Raw genomic sequence first — 24,387 nt, forward strand, 5'->3', positions numbered from 1 at the left:
GTATATAATGATATATGTACAGCCGGTATAACCTGGGGATCTCCTGTATATAGTGATATATGTACAGCCGGTATAACCTGGGGATCTCCTGTATATAATGATATATGTACAGCCGGTATAACCTGGGGATCTCCTGTATATAATGATATATGTACAGCCGGTATAACCTGGTAATCTCCTGTGTATAATGATATATGTACAGCCGGTATAACCTGGGAATCTCCTGTATATAATGATATATGTACAGCTGGTATAACCTGGGGATCTCCTGTATATAATGATATATGTACAGCCGGTATAACCTGGGGATCTCCTGTATATAATGATATATGTACAGCCGGTATAACCTGGGGATCCCCTGTATATAATGATATAGGTACAGCCGGTATAACCTGGGGTTCTCCTGTATATAATGATATATGTACAGCCGGTATAACCTGGGGTTCTCCTGTATATAATGATATATGTACAGCCGGTATAACCTGGGGATCTCCTGTATATAATGATATATGTACAGCCGGTATAACCTGGGGATCTCCTGTATATAATGATATATGTACAGCTGGTATAACCTGGGGATCTCCTGTATATAATGATATATGTACAGCTGGTATAACCTGGGGATCTCCTGTATATAATGATATATGTACAGCTGGTATAACCTGGGGATCTCCTGTATATAATGATATATGTACAGCCGGTATAACCTGGGGATCTCCTGTATATAATGATATATGTAAAGCCGTCATAACCTGGGGATCTCCTGTATATAATGATATATGTACAGCTGGTATAACCTGGGGATCTCCTGTATATAATGATATATGTACAGCTGGTATAACCTGGGGATCTCCTGTATATAATGATATATGTACAGCTGGTATAACCTGGGGATCTCCTGTATATAATGATATATGTACAGCTGGTATAACCTGGGGATCTCCTGTATATAATGATATATGTACAGCCGGTATACCCTGGGGATCTCCTGTATATAATGATATATGTACAGCTGGTATAACCTGGGGATCTCCTGTATATAATGATATATGTACAGCCGGTATAACCTGGGGATCTCCTGTATATAATGATATATGTACAGCTGGTATAACCTGGGGATCTCCTGTATATAATGATATATGTACAGCTGGTATAACCTAGGGATCTCCTGTATATAATGATATATGTACAGCCGCTATAACCTGGGGATCTCCTGTATATAATGATATATGTACAGCCGGTATAACCTGGGGATCTCCTGTATATAGTGATATATGTACAGCTGGTATAACCTGGGGATCTCCTGTATATAATGATATATGTACAGCCGGTATAACCTGGGGATCTCCTGTATATAATGATATATGTACAGCCGGTATAACCTGGGGATCTCCTGTATATAATGATATATGTACAGCCGGTATAACCTGGGGATCTCCTCTATATAATGATATATGTACAGCCGCTGTAACCTGGGGATCTCCTGTATATAATGATATATGTACAGCCTGTATAACCTGGGGATCTCCTGTATATAGTGATATATGTACAGCCGGTATAACCTGGGGATCTCCTGTATATAATGATATATGTACAGCCGGTATAACCTGGGGATCTCCTGTATATAATGATATATGTACAGCCGGTATAACCTGGGGATCTCCTGTATATAATGATATATGTACAGCCGCTATAACCTGGGGATCTCCTGTATATAATGATATATGTACAGCCGGTATAACCTGGGGATCTCCTGTATATAATGATATATGTACAGCCGCTATAACCTGGGGATCTCCTGTATATAATGATATATGTACAGCCGGTATAACCTGGGGATCTCCTGTATATAATGATATATATACAGCTGGTATAACCTGGGGATCTCCTGTATAAAATGATATATGTACAGCCGGTATAACCTGGGGATCTCCTGTATATAATGATATATGTACAGCCGGTATAACCTGGGGATCTTCTGTATATAATGATATATGTACAGCCGGTATAACCTGGGAATCTCCTGTATATAATGATATATGTACAGCTGGTATAACCTGGGGATCTCCTGTATATAATGATATATGTACAGCTGGTATAACCTGGGGATCTCCTATATATAATGATATATGTACAGCAGGTATAACCTGGGGATCTCCTGTATATAATGATATATGTACAGCTGGTATAACCTGGGGATCTCCTGTATATAGTGATATATGTACAGCTGGTATAACCTGGGGATCTCCTGTATATAATGATATATGTACAGCTGGTATAACCTGGGGATCTCCTGTATATAATGATATATGTACAGCTGGTATAACCTGGGGATCTCCTGTATATAGTTAAATATACAGTATATGGGATGAGTTTGGGGTGACAGTTTTGCTGAGTTATACTTATCTGTGTTTTTCTTGCTTGTCCGTCCTCAGTTTGTGATATTTTTAGATCAGACATTTTCCTGTCTCTCTTGTCTTTGTAACTTGTTGCATCGTCTCTTCTGTTGTTATGTTGTTTTGGGATATTTTTGTCCGTTTTGCTGCAGAATGTTTATATTTTGTACTTTCGGAGTGATTGCTTTGTCCTATACTTTGTATCTTGCACCAATTGTTGACATATTTTTGCGGGCTGACGCGTTTCGCTCTCTGTCAGTGATGTAGCAATGTTTATCTGTATCCGGGGATTTATGTTGTGTGATGTCTCAGTAGATTGTTCTGACACTTACAATTACAGAGTAGATAAAATAAGCAGAGTTTAGGGACGACCTATGACCCTGAATATTGGTCAGTGTCAGAATATACAGGGAGAGACAGCACTGGTGACCCCTATGTCATGTGTTTGGGTGCAGTTCAAAGATTTCTGGCCACATACTCACAGTATCCTTAAAGGGATTTTCCGGAAATGTTTTCCAGAATAGGATGAGGCCATTAATGTTTGGCCACTACATGCTCCTGGCTCCGTGCCTTGTGTCCAAACATAATCCCCTCTGATGAGGCAATATGGAGCCTCAATTTGAATTTCTAAGAGACCCCTTTAAGGAGTAAGGTGCACAGCAGCACAGAGTATTTTCAGGCCGAAGTTTCAAAACCCGAAGGACTGAAGGGTAAGTAATGATAGGAACAGGATCCTTCGAGGCACAGAGTATTTCAGGAATAGAATGCGGTGATAATCGGAGAGTTACGGAGTTATTATATAATAAATAGGCTGCGCAGAGTGTTTCAGCATTTTTCACTTGAATACTTTTAAGGCAGGAAAATCACAATGTTGGGGGGTTTAGCAGCTGGGATGTTAATAAGGACCACCCAGAGGATAGCAGGGGCATCTGCATGAAAGGAAATGCAAGGATTTTTTTTTTATTTCCTATTTTTCACATAGTTGATTGGAATCAGAATGGTTAGGGTCTGGCGTTACCCCCATCTCTCCAAAGTGGTCGTGTTATACTGGTGAATGGCGCTGATGATTCTGTGTGATGTCACCCCCAATTTTTATGGGTTTGAGGATTAGTCCCTTTCAAGTCAATGATGCTGAGCTGCAATACCAAGAATAGCCACTATACAAAGTACTGAACTGTGAGCACCGCAGCCGCTTCATGCAGCCAAGACAGTCCCATTCCCATAACTCATTGCCCTCCATGGTATCCGACTAATGGCCACAGCAGCCGTTTTATTAACAAATGAAAACATTATAACATGTAACATTATACAAACATTATAACATTACAACCATTATAAAGTAATAGCATAACACTATAAAGCGCATTTATATAACAGCCCGGATGACAAGGCATAAGAGAGGTGAGTACCGTCATTTGGATACCTGCACACCACCCGCCACGCCGGCTCACCCTGCGGGTGGGCCGGCTACAAAGACAATTAAGTGACCAAATCCCCTGGGTTATATGTCTATGCAAAACCCCTTTAAATAATAATCACTTAGGAACTTCCCCCCAAAAGCCTAATCCCACAGAAAACCAACTTGATCCATGAAGGACGGGAATTTCTCCAGGGGCTCCGTCATAGAGGGAACGGATGTGACACGGCAGGTCAGATGCTCCGCCCCTTCCTGCCGCTGACTCCACCCCTCCCCCTACCCTCACTAACCTTAACCCTTTCCTGATTTTCCCCCAAGTCAAGTCAGGCCTTCAGTAGTGGCTATGCCTGACCCCCTGTCTTAGTGATAGGTTCCTACAGAACACTGTAAATGTCACCCTTCTTTTAGCTAAAAATTGTTTCCTTCACATCCCCAAAAAATCTACTTTGTTATCTTACCTGGCATACAGCCAGATCCTGAGCAAGTCAGAAGGGAACGTGCCCTCCTCGCCCATCCCCCATGCCTCCTTTTCACCATTCAGCACTTGATGCCATTAACATTTCCAAAATCTACCCCATGTATGTATCTGATCACATGAAATTACAGCAACCTCCATGGAGGATGAGGAGAAGTAGAAGGCCACAGAGGCTGCTGTGATTTCATGTGATCAGACACATACATGGGGTAGATTTTTCAATTGTTAGTGGATAAAGGACCTTAGATGACATCCCTCTGGGTACATGACATGAAGTAGTGAATGGTGAGAAGGACAAATGGGGCAAGGCGAAGCGTAGTGAGTGAGGTTGGAAGGGGCTGCTGCCATCGCTGCTCTATCTGGCTGTATATCAGGTAAGATAATAAAGTTGATTTCATGGGGATGTGAGAAACAAATTTACGCTAAATAAATGTTAATAGGTCTCTATGGGAACCTGTCACTAGTTGTATTTGTGAAAAATGTGCTGACAGGTTCCTTTCAATTTAATGGTTAAAGGCTGCAATACCAGACACATCCCTTTAAGAAACTGCTTACCATGCAGTTCACTAATACACATAAGGTGAAGCCACTCCCAACCTACATAACAAGTGTTTGGGGAAATTAAAAATAGATGTAATGAGCCGGTGCCCGCTCCGACAGGAAGGTGGAAGCCAAACACAGGAGCCGCCATTGTTCTGTTTACCGCAACTTAAAAAGAAAGCGAGAGGATTGATGTTCGGAGCGGCCGCATTTGTTGTCTCCCTGATAAGACCCGGGTGCCCGGCCCATCCTGTGGGCAGCTCGCGTCCCAGGGCAATGTTTACAGGGATGAGAAATGTATCTACTGGACCGGCGCCAGAAATTCTTCACAGGGTAAAAAAAAAAAGAAAAAAAGTTGTGTAGGTTTTCTAGAAGTCTCTGGTTTCCCGTGACATTGTCTGCTGATAAATATACACGATCCGCAGCTTCTCACATCAGCGCGGGGAGACGTTTGTCATATGGCCTCATCTTAAGATCTTTAAGATCAATCGCTGCAGCGTTGCATTCTGGGAGATGTAGCTGACGGGGTTAAACAATTGTATCTGACCCAAAAGCGCTAAAAATATATATATATGCAGGACACTCTAATTGTTACAGCACATAGAAGAGTGCAGATAATGAGAGTTGTAGTCCTCCTTAAAGGGATATTTCAATGTCACCAGGGATGTAGCTATAGGGTTAAGCTTGAGCCCCCTGACCCCTGACCCCTGATATATCATCTGCACTAAACTTATAAGTCAAATCTCAAAAAGACAAAATCTAACTTTGTCACCTTTGAAAACCCCAGGGAACATTGTTTTATAGACTAGAAGGTTCATCAGTGACTACATGACTAATCAGACGCAGGAAGAAGTGGAATCTAGTAACATAAACGGGTGAAGATCTGCATAATCAGGCCCAGACCTTCATGACAATTTCTCCTACCAATGTTGGCAGTGCCGCAGAATTTGCCCAAAGATCTTTTTAACTCTTTGCAACACATTCCCACACTGTGCCCCTAAAAATATAACAGTGTCGTGTATAATATATGCTGTCTCAGACCTTCATGACAACTTCTCCTACCAATGTTGATATTGCCGCAGAATTTGCCCAAAGATCTTTTTAACTCTTTGCAACACATTCCCACACTGTGCCCCTAAAAATATAACAGTGTCGTGTATAATATATGCTGTCTCAGACCTTCATGACAACTTCTCCTACCAATGTTGATATTGCCGCAGAATCTGCCCCAAGATCTTTTTAACTCTTTGCAACACATTCCCACACTGTGCCCCTAAAATAACAGTGTAATGTATAATATACGCTGGACAACAACTATGTCCCACACTGTGCCCCTAAAAATATAACAGTGTAATGTATAATATACGCTGGGCAACAACCATGTCCCACACTGTGCCCCTAAAAATATAACAGTGCAATGTATAATATACGCTGGACAACAACCATGTCCCACACTGTGCCCCTAAAAATATAACAGTGTAATTTATAATATACGCTGGACAACAACTATGTCCCACACTGTGCCCCTAAAAATATAACATTGTAATGTATAATATACGCTGGAAAACAACTATGTCCCATACTGTGCCCCTAAAAATATAACAATGTAATGTATAACTTCTCTTACCAATGTTGAATTGCCCCAAGATCTTTTCAGCTCTTCGCAACACATTTCCACACTGTGCTCCTAAAAATATAACAGTGTAATGTATAATATACGCTGGACAACAACTATGTCCCATACTGCTACCAAATGGCACAGATAAATTTGATCATTGAAGCTCCAGAAGAATAGCGGGGAGTAGAACCCAACTGTGACCACAGAGACCCCCACAGCTTCACCATCATATCTGCATCCGTTCCTGCTCCTTACATAAAAAAGTGACAGACCATGATTTTAGAATCAGACTACATATGGTTACTTTGTAGTCTGTTACCATGGAAACACTAAGATCTGTATCAGATCTTGCAGAAGCGAGATAATAGATTTTAAGCTGCTTTATTATTCAGGGCATTGAAGTTATTCCCAGCAAAAATATTCATTCCATAGATGTGGACATATGGAAATATGGATTCAAATCCACACAATGCGAAAACATGCAGGAAGTGTTGTCATAGGGGCATTGCTGCAGGCACTAAGCCAGAAGATTCAGCCAGTGATTTATTCACAGTGGGATACTTTTATGATCCCCCCTTAGGGAAGATTTAGCTATTTCTTTTCTTTATTTATGTCAACAACTAAACAGAAAGATGTCAGAAATTATAAAACAATTAATCACAGCAAGAAAGAGCTCAACCTCCGATCCACCGAGCCAAAGCGCGAAACAGATCCAAATCAATCAACAGTCCCGACTCCTGGTAATTATTACAATTAGACTCAACTTGTTATACCTGGCACCAGAACCAAGAGGAAGTCACAGGGACATCAGCAGAGAGGAAATATTATAGGGGCAGTATTATAGCAGTTATATTCTTGTACATAGAGGGCAGTATTATAGTAGTTATATTCTTGTACATAGGGGACAGTATTATAGTAGTTATATTCTTGTACATAGGGGGCAGTATTATAGTAGTTATATTCTTGTACATAGGGGGCAGTATTATAGTAGTTATATTCCTGTACATAGGGGGCAGTATTATAGTAGTTATATTCTTGTACATAGGGGGCAGTATTATAGTAGTTATATTCCTGTACATAGGGGGCAGTATTATAGTAGTTATATTCCTGTACATAGGGGACAGTATTATAGTAGTTACATTCTTGTACATAGGGGGCAGTATTATAGTAGTTATATTCTTGTACATAGAAGGCAGTATTATAGTAGTTATATTCCTGTACATAGGGGGCAGTATTATAGTAGATATATTCTTGTACATAGGGGACAGTATTATAGTAGTTATATTCTTGTACATAGGGGGCAGTATTATAGTAGTTATATTCTTGTACATAGAAGGCAGTATTATAGTAGTTATATTCCTGTACATAGAGGGCAGTATTATAGTAGTTATATTCTTGTACATAGGGGACAGTATTATAGTAGTTATATTCTTGTACATAGGGGGCAGTATTATAGTAGTTATATTCTTGTACATAGGGGGCAGTATTATAGTAGTTATATTCCTGTACATAGGGGGCAGTATTATAGTAGTTATATTCTTGTACATAGGGGGCAGTATTATAGTAGTTATATTCCTGTACATAGGGGGCAGTATTATAGTAGTTATATTCCTGTACATAGGGGACAGTATTATAGTAGTTACATTCTTGTACATAGGGGGCAGTATTATAGTAGTTATATTCTTGTACATAGAAGGCAGTATTATAGTAGTTATATTCCTGTACATAGGGGGCAGTATTATAGTAGATATATTCTTGTACATAGGGGGCAGTATTATAGTAGTTATATTCTTGTACATAGGGGGCAGTATTATAGTAGTTATATTCTTGTACATAGAAGGCAGTATTATAGTAGTTATATTCTTGTACATAGGGGGCAGTATTATAGTAGTTATATACCTGTACATAGGGGGCAGTATTATAGTAGTTATATTCTTGTACATAGGGGGCAGTAATATAGTAGTTATATTCTTGTACATAGAAGGCAGTATTATAGTAGTTATATTCTTGTACATAGGGGGCAGTATTATAGTAGTTATATACCTGTACATAGGGGGCAGTATTATAATAGTTATATTCTTGTACATAGGGGGCAGTAATATAGTAGTTATATTCTTGTACATAGGGGCAGTATTATAGTAGTTATATTCTTGTACATAGGGGGCAGTATTATAGTAGTTATATTCCTGTACATCGGGGGCAGTATTATAGTAGTTATATTCTTGTACATAGGGGGCAGTATTATAGTAGTTATATTCTTGTACATAGGGGGCAGTATTATAGTAGTTATATTCCTGTACATAGAGGGCAGTATTATAGTAGTTATATTCTTGTACATAGGGGCAGTATTATAGTAGTTATATTCTTGTACATAGGGAGCAGTATTATAGTAGTTATATACTTGTACATAGGGGGCAGTATTATAGTAGTTATATTCCTGTACATAGGGGCAGTATTATAGTAGTTATATTCTTGTACATAGGGGGCAGTATTATAGTAGTTATATTCTTGTACATAGGGGGCAGTATTATAGTAGTTATATTCCTGTACATCGGGGGCAGTATTATAGTAGTTATATTCTTGTACATAGGGGGCAGTATTATAGTAGTTATATTCTTGTACATAGGGGGCAGTATTATAGTAGTTATATTCCTGTACATAGAGGGCAGTATTATAGTAGTTATATTCTTGTACATAGGGGCAGTATTATAGTAGTTATATTCTTGTACATAGGGAGCAGTATTATAGTAGTTATATACTTGTACATAGGGGGCAGTATTATAGTAGTTATATTCCTGTACATAGGGGCAGTATTATAGTAGTTATATTCTTGTACATAGGGGGCAGTATTATAGTAGTTATATTCTTGTACATAGGGGGCAGTATTATAGTAGTTATATTCCTGTACATAGGGGGCAGTATTATAGTAGTTATATTCTTGTACATAGGGGGCAGTATTATAGTAGTTATATTCCTGTACATAGGGGGCAGTATTATAGTAGTTATATTCTTGTACATAGGGGGCAGTATTATAGTAGTTATATTCTTGTACATAGGGAGCAGTATTATAGTAGTTATATTCCTGTACATAGGGGCCAGTATTATAGTAGTTATATTCTTGTACATAGGGGGCAGTATTATAGTAGTTATATTCCTGTACATAGGGGCAGTATTATAGTAGTTATATTCTTGTACATAGGGGGTAGTATTATAGTAGTTATATTCTTGTACATAGGGGGCAGTATTATAGTAGTTATATTCCTGTACATAGGGGCCAGTATTATAGTAGTTATATTCTTGTACATAGGGGGCAGTATTATAGTAGTTATATTCTTGTACATAGGGGGCAGTATTATAGTAGTTATATTCTTGTACATAGGGGGCAGTATTATAGTAGTTATATTCCTGTACATAGGGGCCAGTATTATAGTAGTTATATTCTTGTACATAGGGGGCAGTATTATAGTAGTTATATTCCTGTACATAGGGGCAGTATTATAGTAGTTATATTCTTGTACATAGGGGGTAGTATTATAGTAGTTATATTCTTGTACATAGGGGGCAGTATTATAGTAGTTATATTCCTGTACATAGGGGCCAGTATTATAGTAGTTATATTCTTGCACATAGAGGGCAGTATTATAGTAGTTATATTCTTGTACATAGGGGGCAGTATTATAGTAGTTATATTCCTGTACATAGGGGCCAGTATTATAGTAATTATATTCCTGTACATAGGGGACAGTATTATAGTAGTTATATTCTTGTACATAGGGGGCAGTATTATAGTAGTTATATTCCTGTACATAGGGGCCAGTATTATAGTAATTATATTCCTGTACATAGGGGACAGTATTATAGTAGTTATATTCCTGTACATAGGGGCCAGTATTATAGTAGTTATATTCTTGCACATAGAGGGCAGTATTATAGTAGTTATATTCCTGTACATAGGGGGCAGTATTATAGTAGTTATATTCCTGTACATAGGGGCCAGTATTATAGTAATTATATTCCTGTACATAGGGGACAGTATTATAGTAGTTATATTCTTGTACATAGGGGGCAGTATTATAGTAGTTATATTCCTGTACATAGGGAGCAGTATTATAGTAGTTATATTCTTGTACATAGGGGGCAGTATTATAGTAGTTATATTCTTGTACATAGGGGGCAGTATTATAGTAGTTATATTCTTGTACATAGGGGGCAGTATTATAGTAGTTATATTCCTGTACATCGGGGGCAGTATTATAGTAGTTATATTCTTGTACATAGGGGGCAGTATTATAGTAGTTATATTCTTGTACATAGGGGGCAGTATTATAGTAGTTATATTCCTGTACATCGGGGGCAGTATTATAGTAGTTATATTCTTGTACATAGGGGGCAGTATTATAGTAGTTATATTCCTGTACATAGGGGGCAGTATTATAGTAGTTATATTCTTGTACATAGGGGGCAGTATTATAGCAGTTATATTCTTATACATAGGGGGCAGTATTATAGGGTTCTTATTGTAGTAAATGTCTTCCATTATTAGTAAATACTATTTTGGCATAGAATATTTTATTTCTGATTATAGTGTTTGTTGCTTTCCAGCTTTGTGGTAAAGACCCTTGAGAAAATAATAAAAAGTTCTGAGAAGTTATAATGGACTTGGTATTAAAATACATTCCTCAGAATTTGCTTGTTACGTTGCGCTGCTTATGTCTCATGGAACAATGGATCTTTGCCAGCGTTTATTAATTGCACAAGGATAAGAAATTAGAACAATATCTTCTCCTGTAAGATCCATGTTCCCAAGCAGCCGCCCCGTCCTATCCCTCTCCTCCTCATACACTACAACGTTCCCGACCCGATCCTTCTTCCTTGTAGTATTTTCCATTAAAAAAAAAAAAAAAGTCTTTTTTCCCCCAGATTCATCATCTGATGCATCCGCCAATCAACACGTGAGGATTTTCGGATTTTTCGGATGGGTTTTCCCACTTGTTCCCCTCAGGATGTACATTCCGGGTTCTGTGTATTTTTACTCAATAACATGAGAAACAATTTAAAGCTTTCCATTTGGCCAATCCAATAAAAATAAGTGTTTATTTTTGGCCGGGACGTCCTGGTACAAATCATATTTGATCTACCACTACATCAGGTCCTCGAGGCTCCGACTCTGTTTATGTTACAGAACTTTCCCTCAGTGATACATTGTAACAAAAGACAATGTAAGTGACGCCCCCTGCTGGAAGCCACAGAAATGCTTCCCAAAGGATCTGCTGTGGTCTGTTGTATAACCCCGAACCATACCCCTTATTGGCATGATTGGCTGGTAAAATGGTCCTTCAGACCCTAAAGAGGATGGGGCTTGTCACTAGATTTCACAATATGGAATTTACTTTCCAGTATTCCCTCTTTTATGTAAAATCTAAACTGTTTATCTATAATAATAAAAAATAAATAATAAAATAATATGTAATAAATAAATAATAATAAAAATCTTCTCCAAATTTATGTTACAATGAGTCATTTTTTTCATGAGATGAGTCAAGTTTAGAGGCTGCAGGAGGAGAGTGAATTCAGATCTTCAGTTCTTTAGCACCTAGAAACAAGCTACCGGTGTCATATTAAAGATGAGATTCTAATCTTTCACAGTGCATCAGGCTTGAACAGGTGGTTCAAAAATAGGCAGGAACTAGATTGTTATCTTAAGTTTGTATTTCCAGTTAGCTGTTTATCTCTAAAACCATGTGCCCATTGAAAGCCAAGATCCTTATCTTTAATTTTTAACATAGAAAATTGGTTTCTAGGTCCCATGGGACTGATTATAGATCTCTGACTATAGTGACTCTCCCCTGCAGCCTCAAAAAGTAACTGATCCTAGGTCAAATCTGACTCATCATTGCTCATATTCACATCATTTTGGAGGAAATTTTCTTATAGGTTAACAGGTGACAAGTCACTTAGAAGAGGGAATTCTAGAAAGGACATTTCACACCCTTCCTCAGGGGATGGAAGTTTAATGGGGTAAAATCTGCTGACAGGTTCCCTTTAAGGCATAAATGGAATTTTCTGGTCCACAATGCAATATCAGTGATAGGGTCCCAGCATAGAAATTGTATCTTGCCATCTGGTAGAGAAGCATTTGGAAACTCTCAGGCTTTAGAGTCAGCAATATTTGGGATCTCTGCAATTCCTGTAACTTTAACCCCGATCCCTCCTATAAACCCCCTAAGAATAGGAACCTCGCTATTATCGTAATGGATAGGGATAACATTTTAATTATAACGTAACATAAAATAGTTTCAGTACATCTTTTTAATCTCTAAAACAACAATCTAAAAGTAGTTTTTTAGTTTTCAAAGACTCATTGTCAAACCATCAGTGCCACCAACATGCACTCCTACTACCCCGTACCACCAGGGATTGAGTCATGAAACCTCCCTTAAAGGGAACCTGTCAGATAAAGTAACCCACAATAACTAATCTTTGAAAACTGCTTTTATACAGCAGGACAACTATCCCTATATTGTTCCTCCACATGCCTGGAAAGTTCCACAGTCTTTTTGTAAAGTTGACTAAACCCTCTTTTCACATTCATGTTCTTCCAGGTCAGCAGCCCCTGATTGACTCTTTTCAGTGGAGTCAACTCGGTTCTGCTACGTCATTCACCCCACCTCCCTCAGCAAACCACACAGCAGGATCTCTCTCATTCCTGAGGCAGGGGGGCGGAATATGAGCTGGAGCAGTGGCTGAGCAGGAGGGACGTGAATATGCTAGATGGACTGTGGACCTCTACAAGCATGGGGGGAACAATATAGGGATAGTTGTATTGCTGTATAATAACAGTTTTCAATGTAAATGGTGTAATATAGGTTCCCTACGTTTTATGTAGGGGCCAACATAAAATGCTTTCATATCTTTGACCACCAGGGATGTACACGAAAAACCATTTGCCACTCTTAAAGGACACCTGTCATCAGGTCTGTGTCACTTGTCCTGTCACCTCTACCTGTTGGAGCAGCTCACAAGGATCCCATCCCAGTCTTTATCTAGTTATTTCATACATTAATCATTGTAAAATCATCTATTCTTTATCATGTAAATGAGGCTGGTCACATGGTCAGAGGCAGTGATGTCACCCCTGTTACCCCTCCCCTCTCCTCCCCCTGCTCATGTCTGTGTGTAATGTATAGTAAAGCATTGCTAGTGTGTGTGCTGCATCTGCTGACATGCTGCATCCTCCTAATACACAGAGACACAGACATCAGCTACACATGAATCTGACATGTTCTGCTGTAACATGGCTGCCTGGAGCTGCTGTATCTCTCCTATACACACACACAGGCTGCAGGGGGCGCCAGCACCAGGAAACACATCATTATACAGCCTCACATCATTATACAGGCTGTCAGTCAAGCACTGGGGGTGTGGCTGTGCCTCCCACTAATGAATAAGCTGGACAGCTTGAATATGCTAATGACTCATTGGACATTTCACAGGTCATTTGCATACTGCTTTAGGACCTCATTGCTTAGGTGTACAGGCAGGTAGAGGGACAATGAAGGGATAGAGGCAATGCTCTCTAATGGCAGTTTATGAAAATATATTTAGTTTAGGGGGGTTATTTTGCATGACGGGTTCTCTTTAACCACCAGGGATGCCAGAAATAAACTATTTACTACCCTAGAATACCAGTGATGCCGCCATTATAACTTTCACTATTCTAACCCACCAGAGATGCCGGGATGAAGCCTATTACTCTCATCATTGCAAAATATTGCAATTCCAGTGAGAAATCCTCAGGCAGTTGTATCCCACATATTGTTTGTTATTTTTGTGCTCCAGATAGTGAATGTGTGAAAGCAATAAACCAACTAACTTTTTGACCCCGATTTAGGAGATTTTCGGTAAACATGATGATGATGGGAATGAATGTACCCCAACTCTGATCACAGGGAAAGCGACACTATGGGGGTCATTTACTAAGGGCCCGATTCGCGTTTTCCCGACGTGTTACCCGAATATTTCCGTTTTGCGCCGATTGTACCTGAATTGCCCCGGGTTTTTGGCGCACGCGATCGGAATTTGGCGCATCGGCGCCGGCATGCGCGCGACGGAAATCGGGGGGCGTGGCCGAACGAAAACCCGACGTATTCGGAAAAACCGCCGCATTTAAAAAAAAAATTGTGTCGCGAAAATTTCACTCACCTTCATCCTGGGTAGGCCGGTGTATTTCGAGGCATTCCAGCGGACTTCAGCGCAGCAGCGCCACCTGGTGGACGGCGGAGGAACTGCATTGATGAATCCCGGCCGGACCCGAATCCAGCGCAGAGAACGCGCCGCTGGATCGCGAACGGACCAGGTAAGTAAATGTGCCCCTATGTATCATGTAACTGTCTCATTCAATGGATTGGGGTCACGACCCTGGACAGATCCTGGAAACGTCTTACAGAAAATGAATCATTATAATGTTTACATATTTCTTACAAAATCTGGAGCCGGAGCTGAAAACTAGAGGCTGATAACTGCGAGACCCTAAATCAAGATTCTGACAGAATGATGAGATGTATCACTTTCCCCAAGACAATTATTGTTTGATATATCTCAGACACTTAAAGGGATACTTCACTAATAGGATAAAAGTAATAATGTTATAGTGTGTACCCCAATAATAAGGGGGAATATAGAGAAAAAAGTGGAAAAAGAGAATCATACAACTAACTGCTTTACAAAAATCCTACAGTAACCAGAGATTCTATTATAGAAGTTATACAAGTAAAAGTAACGCAAGGCAGCGTGTAAAAAATGGACACAATGGGGGTCATTTACTAAGGGCCCAATTCGCGTTTTCCCAACGTGTTACCCGAATATTTCCGATTTCTGCCGATTTTCCCTGAATTGCCCCGAGTTTTTGGCGCACGTGATCGGATTGTGGCGCATCGGCGCCGGCATGCACGCAGCGGAAATCGGGGGCGTGGCCGAACGATAACCCGACGGATTCGGAGAAACTGACGCATTTAAAAAATGCGGGCCTCGGCGGACTTCAGCGCAGCAGCGACATCTGGTGGACGTCGGAGGAACTGCCTTAGTGAATCGTCGCAAATGGGCCGGGTAAGTAAATCTGCCCCATTATTTCCCATTTGTACATAGAGTTTTATATGTCTGTAGTAGAATATTAGCAGACGGTCCCTAAGTACAAGGAGGCGGGGCAGTGTTGTGAAGAGACACAGAGCTGTCAGTCAGAATAATGGGGCGTGGCTCACTGCCAGCCTGGGAGAGAGAAGAGTCACAGATACCAGTCATGAGTCACAAAAGCTAATTTGCATATCAGAGAAACATCTGTAATTAAGGTACAGGGCCCCACTGGCAGTTAATTTTAGGTGATATAGAGAGGACTTGTAACCCTTTATCCGTAGGCATTGTTAGTCAGGGGGGGTCAAAATCTGGTGACAGGTCCTCTTTAAATAGAGTGTGTCAGGTCCAAAATACCTCTCGAACCAATTCTAGTGCCTAAAAGGTGCAGAAATATAACTTTTTGGCCCAAAAGTCTGGAGGTGCATAAGAGGCGGAGCTTATATACAGATGCAAGTGCTCCAGTTCTTCTATGGAAACCTGCCCCATCTCTGCCTCCTTGGCATTTTTCCACTTTTGTATGTGTCACAGTTGTCTGTAGGCAAATGGGGAAAACTAGGCCCCGCCCCCAGTGCACTTGCTAGTCAATTTGCATTCCAGAAAACTTGATTATCTGTGCATTGCCTAATCAGTTTATGGCCACAACATTACCTATTTCCATTGAAGGGTCCTACATTGTGCAGTTATTGGAATAGGCAGCACATTGCACCTGAGTGACCCTTTAATTGAGATAGTTTAGAAAATAAGAAGATTTGAGCTCCTGCAGCCATCAGGATATTTTATGGTGGAGGATCTTGTACTGGCAAATCTATGTAAATATTCACAAATCTCCTAATTCCTGAAATTTCTTAAGCAGTGGGAGGAGGGAGGTGAAGCTGCAGTATATGTAATGTGCCTGCCAGGGCCTGACAGGGATTGTGGAGTAACAGAGTAGGGTGGTCCTGGTCTGAGGCCTGGCCGGTATACGCAGGTAGTAACAGGTAATTACAGATCTTTATTCCCGTAATATAAGACATATCTGAGACCCGGATAACTCCCTTGTGCTTGATGCTGCAGCTCATTCCCCTGAACCTGGGGCTGGATAAGATTTATCCCGCTCTGCAGTGATGGTCCTCAGACTGTCTCTCACTAGTCTCTTACTGTCTCTCAGACTGTCCTGCTTTACTCCAACACCACTATCTACTCAGTCTCCCCAGACATTGGGAGGAACCCTTCCATTAACTCCTGGGTTCTCCCTTCTAGAAGGTTCTGGTTGAGCAGCCGAGAAACCCTCATGCTACCATGTGATAGGAGTCCATGATTAACGATAAGCAGGAATAATAAAACATTATAACAATGGCCAGTAGGTGGCAGTGGTAGTGCACATTGCTAAAGGAAACCTACCACCACGATTCTACCTATAAAGGCAGAACGGGTGGTAGGTGGATGAATGGGACGTGAGGATAGACCTTTTTTGGGCTAACCCTCACGTCCCGGCTATCTTTTAGAATACTTTAAACTGCTGATATGTACATTTTTATTAAGCGGCTACTGAGGCATGGACATGAGGCTACACATCGCGGCTACTCAACGCCCCAGTAGCCTCTTTACTCCTCTTACCATTTCATCTTTGTCGCGCAGCTCAAAGTAGCTGCTCATCCGAGTAACCGGCATCTGCAGCGTTCTGCGCATGCGCAGTAGCTCCAGTCTCGAAGCTGTGGCCGCGCAGGCTGGAGAGGATGTGGTTCCCCCCATAGAAAACAGAGGCGCACGGCCGCACACATAGGAAAAGATAGAACATATATATACTGCCACCGGGCCACCATTGCCGTCTATGGGGATGTATGTGCGGCCGCAAAGGGGCGGGCACATGAGTGCAAACACGTGATTTCTTATACCCACCTTATATATGATGGTTATGTGTCATAATAACGCAAAGTGACCTTCCTACAGATCTGTACTACACAGATATACTATAGAAATGTATGCCGCTATACCACGCCTGGAGTTACATACAGACGATATTATTATCAGTTATTTACACTGGGCATTATATAAGCTCTCCCGTAATCCTGCGTCTACTGCTTGTCATTCCAAGACATAAAAGTGAAGAACACGGAGGAAATTCTTAGAACTGATCCCGGAATTAGTGTAACCTTATCATTACAATAATACAAGGCTTAATCTCTGTGGAAGCTGCTCACATTATGAGGCCTAATTTGGTGATCACAGAACAAAGATCTAACAGGATATAGTTATATATAAGATGCGACGTCACCGAGGAATGAGCTGTCATATGGAGGCATAGAAGAAACCTGGAGGAGAAAGGAAAGAACTAATGTCATGTCAGAAGGAAAGAGAAAATTACCCAGGATTATACTACACAACCACTAATTATATTATACTGCCCCCTATGTACAAGAATATAACTACTATAATACTGCCCCCTATGTACAGGAATATAACTACTATAATACTGACCCCTATGTACAAGAATATAACTACTATAATACTGCCCCCTATGTACAAGAATATAACTACTATAATACTGCCCCCTATGTACAGGAATATAACTACTATAATACTGTCCCCTATGTACAAGAATATAACTACTATAATACTGCCCCCTATGTACAAGAATATAACTACTATAATACTGCTCCCTATGTACAGGAATATAACTACTATAATACTGTCCCCTATGTACAAGAATATAACTACTATAATACTGACCCCTATGTACAAGAATATAACTACTAGAATACTGCCTCCTATGTACAGGAATATAACTACTATAATACTGCCCCCTATGTACAGGAATATAACTACTATAATACTACCCCCTATGTACAGGAATATAACTACTATAATACTGCCCCCTATGTACAGGGATATAACTACTATAATACTGCCCCCTATGTACAAGAATATAACTACTATAATACTGCCCCCTATGTACAGGAATATAACTACTATAATACTGTCCCCTATGTACAAGAATATAACTACTATAATACTGCCCCCTATGTACAAGAATATAACTACTATAATACTGCCCCCTATGTACAAGACTATAACTACTATAATACTGCCCCCTATGTACAGGAATATAACTACTATAATACTGCCCCCTATGTACAAGAATATAACTACTATAATACTGCCCCCTATGTACAGGAATATAACTACTATAATACTGCCCCCTATGTACAAGAATATAACTACTATAATACTGCCCCCTATGTACAGGAATATAACTACTATAATACTGCCCCCTATGTACAAGAATATAACTACCATAATACTGCCCCCTATGTACAGGAATATAACTACTATAATACTGCCCCTATGTACAAGAATATAACTACTATAATACTGCCCCCTATGTACAGGAATATAACTACTATAATACTGCCCCCCTATGTACAGGTATATAACTACTATAATACTGCCCCCTATGTACAAGAATATAACTACTATAATACTGCCCCCTATGTACAGGAATATAACTACTATAATACTGCCCCCTATGTACAAGAATATAACTACTATAATACTGCCCCCTATGTACAGGAATATAACTACTATAATACTGCCCCCTATGTACAAGAATATAACTACTATAATACTGCCCCGATGTACAAGAATATAACTACTATAATACTGCCCCCTATGTACAGGAATATAACTACTATAATACTGCCACCTATGTACAAGAATATAACTACTATAATGCTGCCCCCTATGTACAAGAATATAACTACTATAATACTGCCCCCTATGTACAAAAATATAACTACTATAATACTGCCCCTATGTACAGGAATATAACTACTATAATACTGCCCCCTATGTACAAGAATATAACTACTATAATACTGCCCCTATGTACAGGAATATAACTACTATAATACTGCCCCCTATGTACAAGAATATAACTACTATAATACTGCCCCCTATGTACAGTAATATAACTACTATAATACTGCCCCTTTGTACAAGAATATAACTACTATAATACTGCCCCCTATGTACAAGAATATAACTACTATAATACTGCCCCCTATGTACAAGGATATAACTACTATAATACTGTCCCCTATGTACAGGAATATAACTACTATAATACTGCCCCTTTGTACGAGAATATAACTACTATAATACTGCCCCCTATGTACAAGAATATAACTACTATAATACTGCCCCCTATGTACAAGAATATAACTACTGTAATACTGCCCCCTATGTACAAGAATATAACTACTATAATACTGCCCCCTATGTACAAGAATATAACTACTATAATACTGCCCCCTATGTACAGGAATATAACTACTATAATACTGCCTCCTATGTACAAGAATATAACTACTATAATACTGCTTCCTATGTACAAGAATATAACTACTATAATACTGCCCCCTATGTACAAGAATATAACTACTATAATACTGCCCCCTATGTACAAGAATATAACTACTATAATACTGCCCCCTATGTACAAGAATATAACTACTATAATACTGGCCCCTATGTACAGGAATATAACTACTATAATACTGCCCCTATGTACAAGAATATAACTACTATAATACTGCCCCCTATGTACAAGAATATAACTACTATAATAGTGTCAATATATTACATACACACTTTGTTGTTATTGTTATCTTTTGGGGTCTGTAGAACTTTGTATTTGCGGGGAGTATTTTACTGAAAATATGTGTAACATTCACCTTGAACATGCTGCGTACAGGACATTATTCGGGACTATGGTTGGTCCTATTCTGAGCTTCTATACTTGGCCCAGTGAGTTACCTCTTGAACATCTCTCTTTGCAGACCCTTATAACCCTTGGATGGTCCCCTACGACTATTGTCTACATGAAGGTTCCCAGGAGCCGCTCCCCGCTGCCCGACGACTTCAACTTCTGCAAATTATTGCATGTGCGATAGCGCACCCCCATATACTGATTCCGATCTTCTTTTATCCCATAAGGTAAGTTTGTGTATCATGGGGCCACAATACGGGTTTACATCACTTCTTCCCTGCCCGGTTCTTCACGGAAATCCTCTAAATATGAACGCGCTCCTAGAGGTGCAGACAAATCCCTGAGGATATGCCATAAGGGTCCAAGATGTGAATACCATTTTAACAGGGTGGCTGCGTTTTCCTCGCTTAAAGCTTATTTTATGTTATTACCCCCGGTGTCAGACTGAGGTTCTATGGGATCCCCATATAAAATCATTCTGGGGCTCCCCATCCATCGAAGAAATAGATGGCAGTCTTCTTCTTGACCTCTTGGTTCTAGTATTGTCCCTCCAAAGTACCAAAGGATTCTCTAATACTCTGGTGGACCAGTCCATCACGATAACACAGGTGAACCAAAAGACACATGTGAAGAATTAAACAATGACTGATAAGAGTCGAGAGGAAGGGTTAGTAACCAGTTGACCAGACACATTCTCATTAGGATCAAAAATGAAGTTGATTATTCTTAATTCCCCAATTCCATGCATTCTCATTGGTTGGGATCCTTTGGCATAACTGGTGGATCTTACCTTGGTCTACCAAAATTCATCAGAAGTGATGGAATAACCACTACTTGAAGCTAAAGGTTATAACTGTGAATATAGGTGGTGAAGAGGTTGACCACCAGTTGACCTGAGACAGTCCCTTTATGACTATGGGTGCCCAAGCCTTATATGAATAAGGTTCTAGGGATTTTAGTGGCTCGGGTCTCGGACATCTGCCGCCTGAAGCGAGATTCTCATCTCGCCTCATGGCAGATGGTCTATTCAATTTTGTATGGATGAAGAAATTCCACAATCTAACTGTTTTCTCACCTTATTTTTTAGGTTGGTTTGGGGAACTGGCCATGGAGTGCCTACTCAGCCAAACAACCGGCCCCGACAACTTCACAAACGACCAAGGGCTGAACATGTCGCTATCATACACGGAAAAACCCCAAATGAACCAACTGGCAGACTTAGACGAGACATTACACAACAGATTTTATGGGCTCTGGGTGGCCCTACTCATTATTAACACCCTAATATTCCTTGTCGGGATCATATTGAACAGCTTGGCCATTTATGTGTTTTGCTTCCGAACCAAAGCCAAGACCACGTCAGTCATCTACACCATCAACCTGATAGTGACAGACCTCCTGGTGGGTCTCTCTCTACCGACTCGTATCGTCATGTACTACAGCGCCAAGGCTTGTTCTACTTGTTCCTTCGTCCACAGCTTCACCTACTTTGTGAACATGTATTGTAGTATACTCTTCTTGACGTGTATATGCGTTGACCGCTATATGGCCATCGTGCAGGTCGAAGCATCACGGAAGTGGAGGAATCCCAACTACGCCAAATGCATTTGTATTTTTATATGGATATTTGCTGTCGTGGTGACCTTCACCATCTTGACCACCACCATCAGTCACCCATCGTGTTGCCTATTCCAGATCTTTACTCTGACGGTCTTTGAATACTTTGTGCCACTCGTTACCATCACTTTCTACACCCTAAGGATCATGTGGGCCCTTTCAAGGTCAACCCTCATGAACCAGAGTCGGGAGAGACGGATGAAGGCAGTCCAGCTTCTTATTACCGTGCTTGTCATATTTACGGTTTGCTTCACACCGATACATGTCAGCCAGGTGGTCTTCTGCGCCAGTCTATCCATGTCTCGGGATGTCATTCTTATTGTCTACCATGTCACAGTGACCTTGAGCAGTCTTAACAGTTGTATGGACCCTATTGTCTACTGCTTTGTCACCAACAACTTCCAGTCCACCATGAAAAGCATCTTCAGGAAGCATCGACCCGACCAGACTAGCATGGACATTGCGAGCCTACACAAAAACTCCAAGGGTTCGGGAACGATTACGGCCATCTCCAACGCAATAGTAACCTTGCCATTACAGAATAGCAACCTCATATAACATGGTCACATGACGCTGCTGGACAATGAGAGAAGCCTTCTGAGATGGAAGACGTTGTATCATTAGATACATAGGGACAAATAGACCAAAAACAAGATGCATTCCATAAGACGATCTATTGTACATGGAGACGTAAAGCAGAACCCGATCGTACTGTAGGTTTTTTTTATTATTTTTCTCTTTTCTAAGGAAAAACAATTTACCCACTGGCTAATCTGACTTGTACAAACCGTTATGCAATAAATTATTTTTCATCTTTGGAAAGGAACCAGACTGTTTTTGAGATTTTTAGGCTTCATTTCTGGTGTAATATATTTATTTATGGATTGATTGGATTTGTAACCCAAGTGGTGATGATCAAATCCAACCGTGATAGGGTCAGGTCAGTCTGCATGACACATTGCTGATAGTGACGGTATTCACACAGAACCCTAGCAGAGATGGTGGTACTCAAGGTAGGGAGTGATACTAGGCAAGATGATAATCAGTGTAGGGGATCCTACTAGACAAATGAGATTTAATTTCGAGTACTCAAGGTTGAGCCCCCGATTAGTCAAGATGATGCTCATTTTAGAGAGTCTTACTAGGCAAGGTGATGCACAACCTACATGGCCCTACTGGTCAACATCATACTCAAAGTAGACATCACTACTAGTCAAGTTGACATGGTGAAAAAACCCTACTATTTGAGGTGACACCCAGAGTGAAGAGCCCAAACAGTCTAGATGGTGCCTAGTGTAGATGACCCTACCAGGTAAGAAGATACTCATTCTAATGATCCCTACTACTAAATATGATACTTAATGTAAGTGATGCTACTATGGGAGATGATTCTCCACGCAGATGACCCTACTAATCATCATGATACTCAATGTAAAATACACACAATACCGAGTGTGGAGCTCTACTAGACTATATGATGCTTAGTGAAGGTGAACCTACTGGTCAAAAGGATACTCCATGTAGAGAGACAAGCTAGGCAAAACGTTCCTCTATTTAGAGAGCTCTACTAGTGAAGTTAACAGTCAGTGTAGATGACCTTAGATGTAGACACTCAATGTAGATGACCTTATATGTAGACACTCAATGTAGATGACCTTAGATGTAGACACTCAATGTAGTTGACCTTAGATGTAGACACTTAATGTAGATGACCTTCGATATAGACACTCAATGTAGATGACCTTCGATGTAGACACTCAATGTAGATGACCTTCGATGTAGACACTCAATGTAGATGACTTTCGATGTAGACACTCAATGTAGATGACTTTCGATGTAGACACTCAATGTAGATGACCTTCGATGTAGACACTCAATGTAGATGACTTTCGATGTAGACACTCAATGTAGATGACCTTCGATGTAGACACTCAATGTAGATGACCTTCGATGTAGACACTCAATGTAGATGACCTTCGATGTAGACACTCAATGTAGATGACCTTCGATGTAGACACTCAATGTAGATGACCTTCGATGTAGACACTCAATGTAGATGACCTTCGATGTAGACACTCAATGTAGATGACCTTCGATGTAGACACTTAATGTAGATGACCTTCGATGTAGACACTCATTGTAGATGACCTTAGATGTAGACACTCAATGTAGATGACCTTCGATGTAGACACTCAATGTAGATGACCTTCGATGTAGACACTCAATGTAGATGACCTTCGATGTAGACACTCAATGTAGATGATGCTCAATGTACTTGGCAAGCAGAAACTCAAGGTATAGCACCTCATAACCCAAGATGAGTACTGGGCACGTTCCTTGGAAAGATGGTGCTCCACATGGAGATCCCCACTAGTTGGGTTGGAATTCAAAGGAGACAACCAAAGTACCGGTAGACAAAATAGAACTACATAAAAATAAACCCTGTAC

The 24,387-nt window shown here is 40.2% G+C and overlaps 1 protein-coding gene across 1 annotated transcript in view; it reads left to right on the forward strand.

Moving 5' to 3' along the window:
• The window catches only part of GPR20 (G protein-coupled receptor 20), a 35,170-nt gene extending 12,449 nt beyond the window's left edge, over positions 1-22,721 (forward strand). The window contains exons 3-4 of the mRNA XM_072154622.1: positions 20,393-20,549; positions 21,410-22,721. Coding sequence (XP_072010723.1) covers positions 21,430-22,497 — 1,068 coding nt within the window. The 5' untranslated portion in view covers positions 20,393-20,549; positions 21,410-21,429 and the 3' untranslated portion in view covers positions 22,498-22,721. The remainder of the gene's footprint in view (positions 1-20,392; positions 20,550-21,409) is intronic.
• Positions 22,722-24,387: the final 1,666 nt, after the last annotated feature.

Source organism: Engystomops pustulosus, chromosome 5 (assembly GCF_040894005.1).
Source record: "Engystomops pustulosus chromosome 5, aEngPut4.maternal, whole genome shotgun sequence".
Lineage (NCBI taxonomy): Eukaryota > Metazoa > Chordata > Amphibia > Anura > Leptodactylidae > Engystomops > Engystomops pustulosus.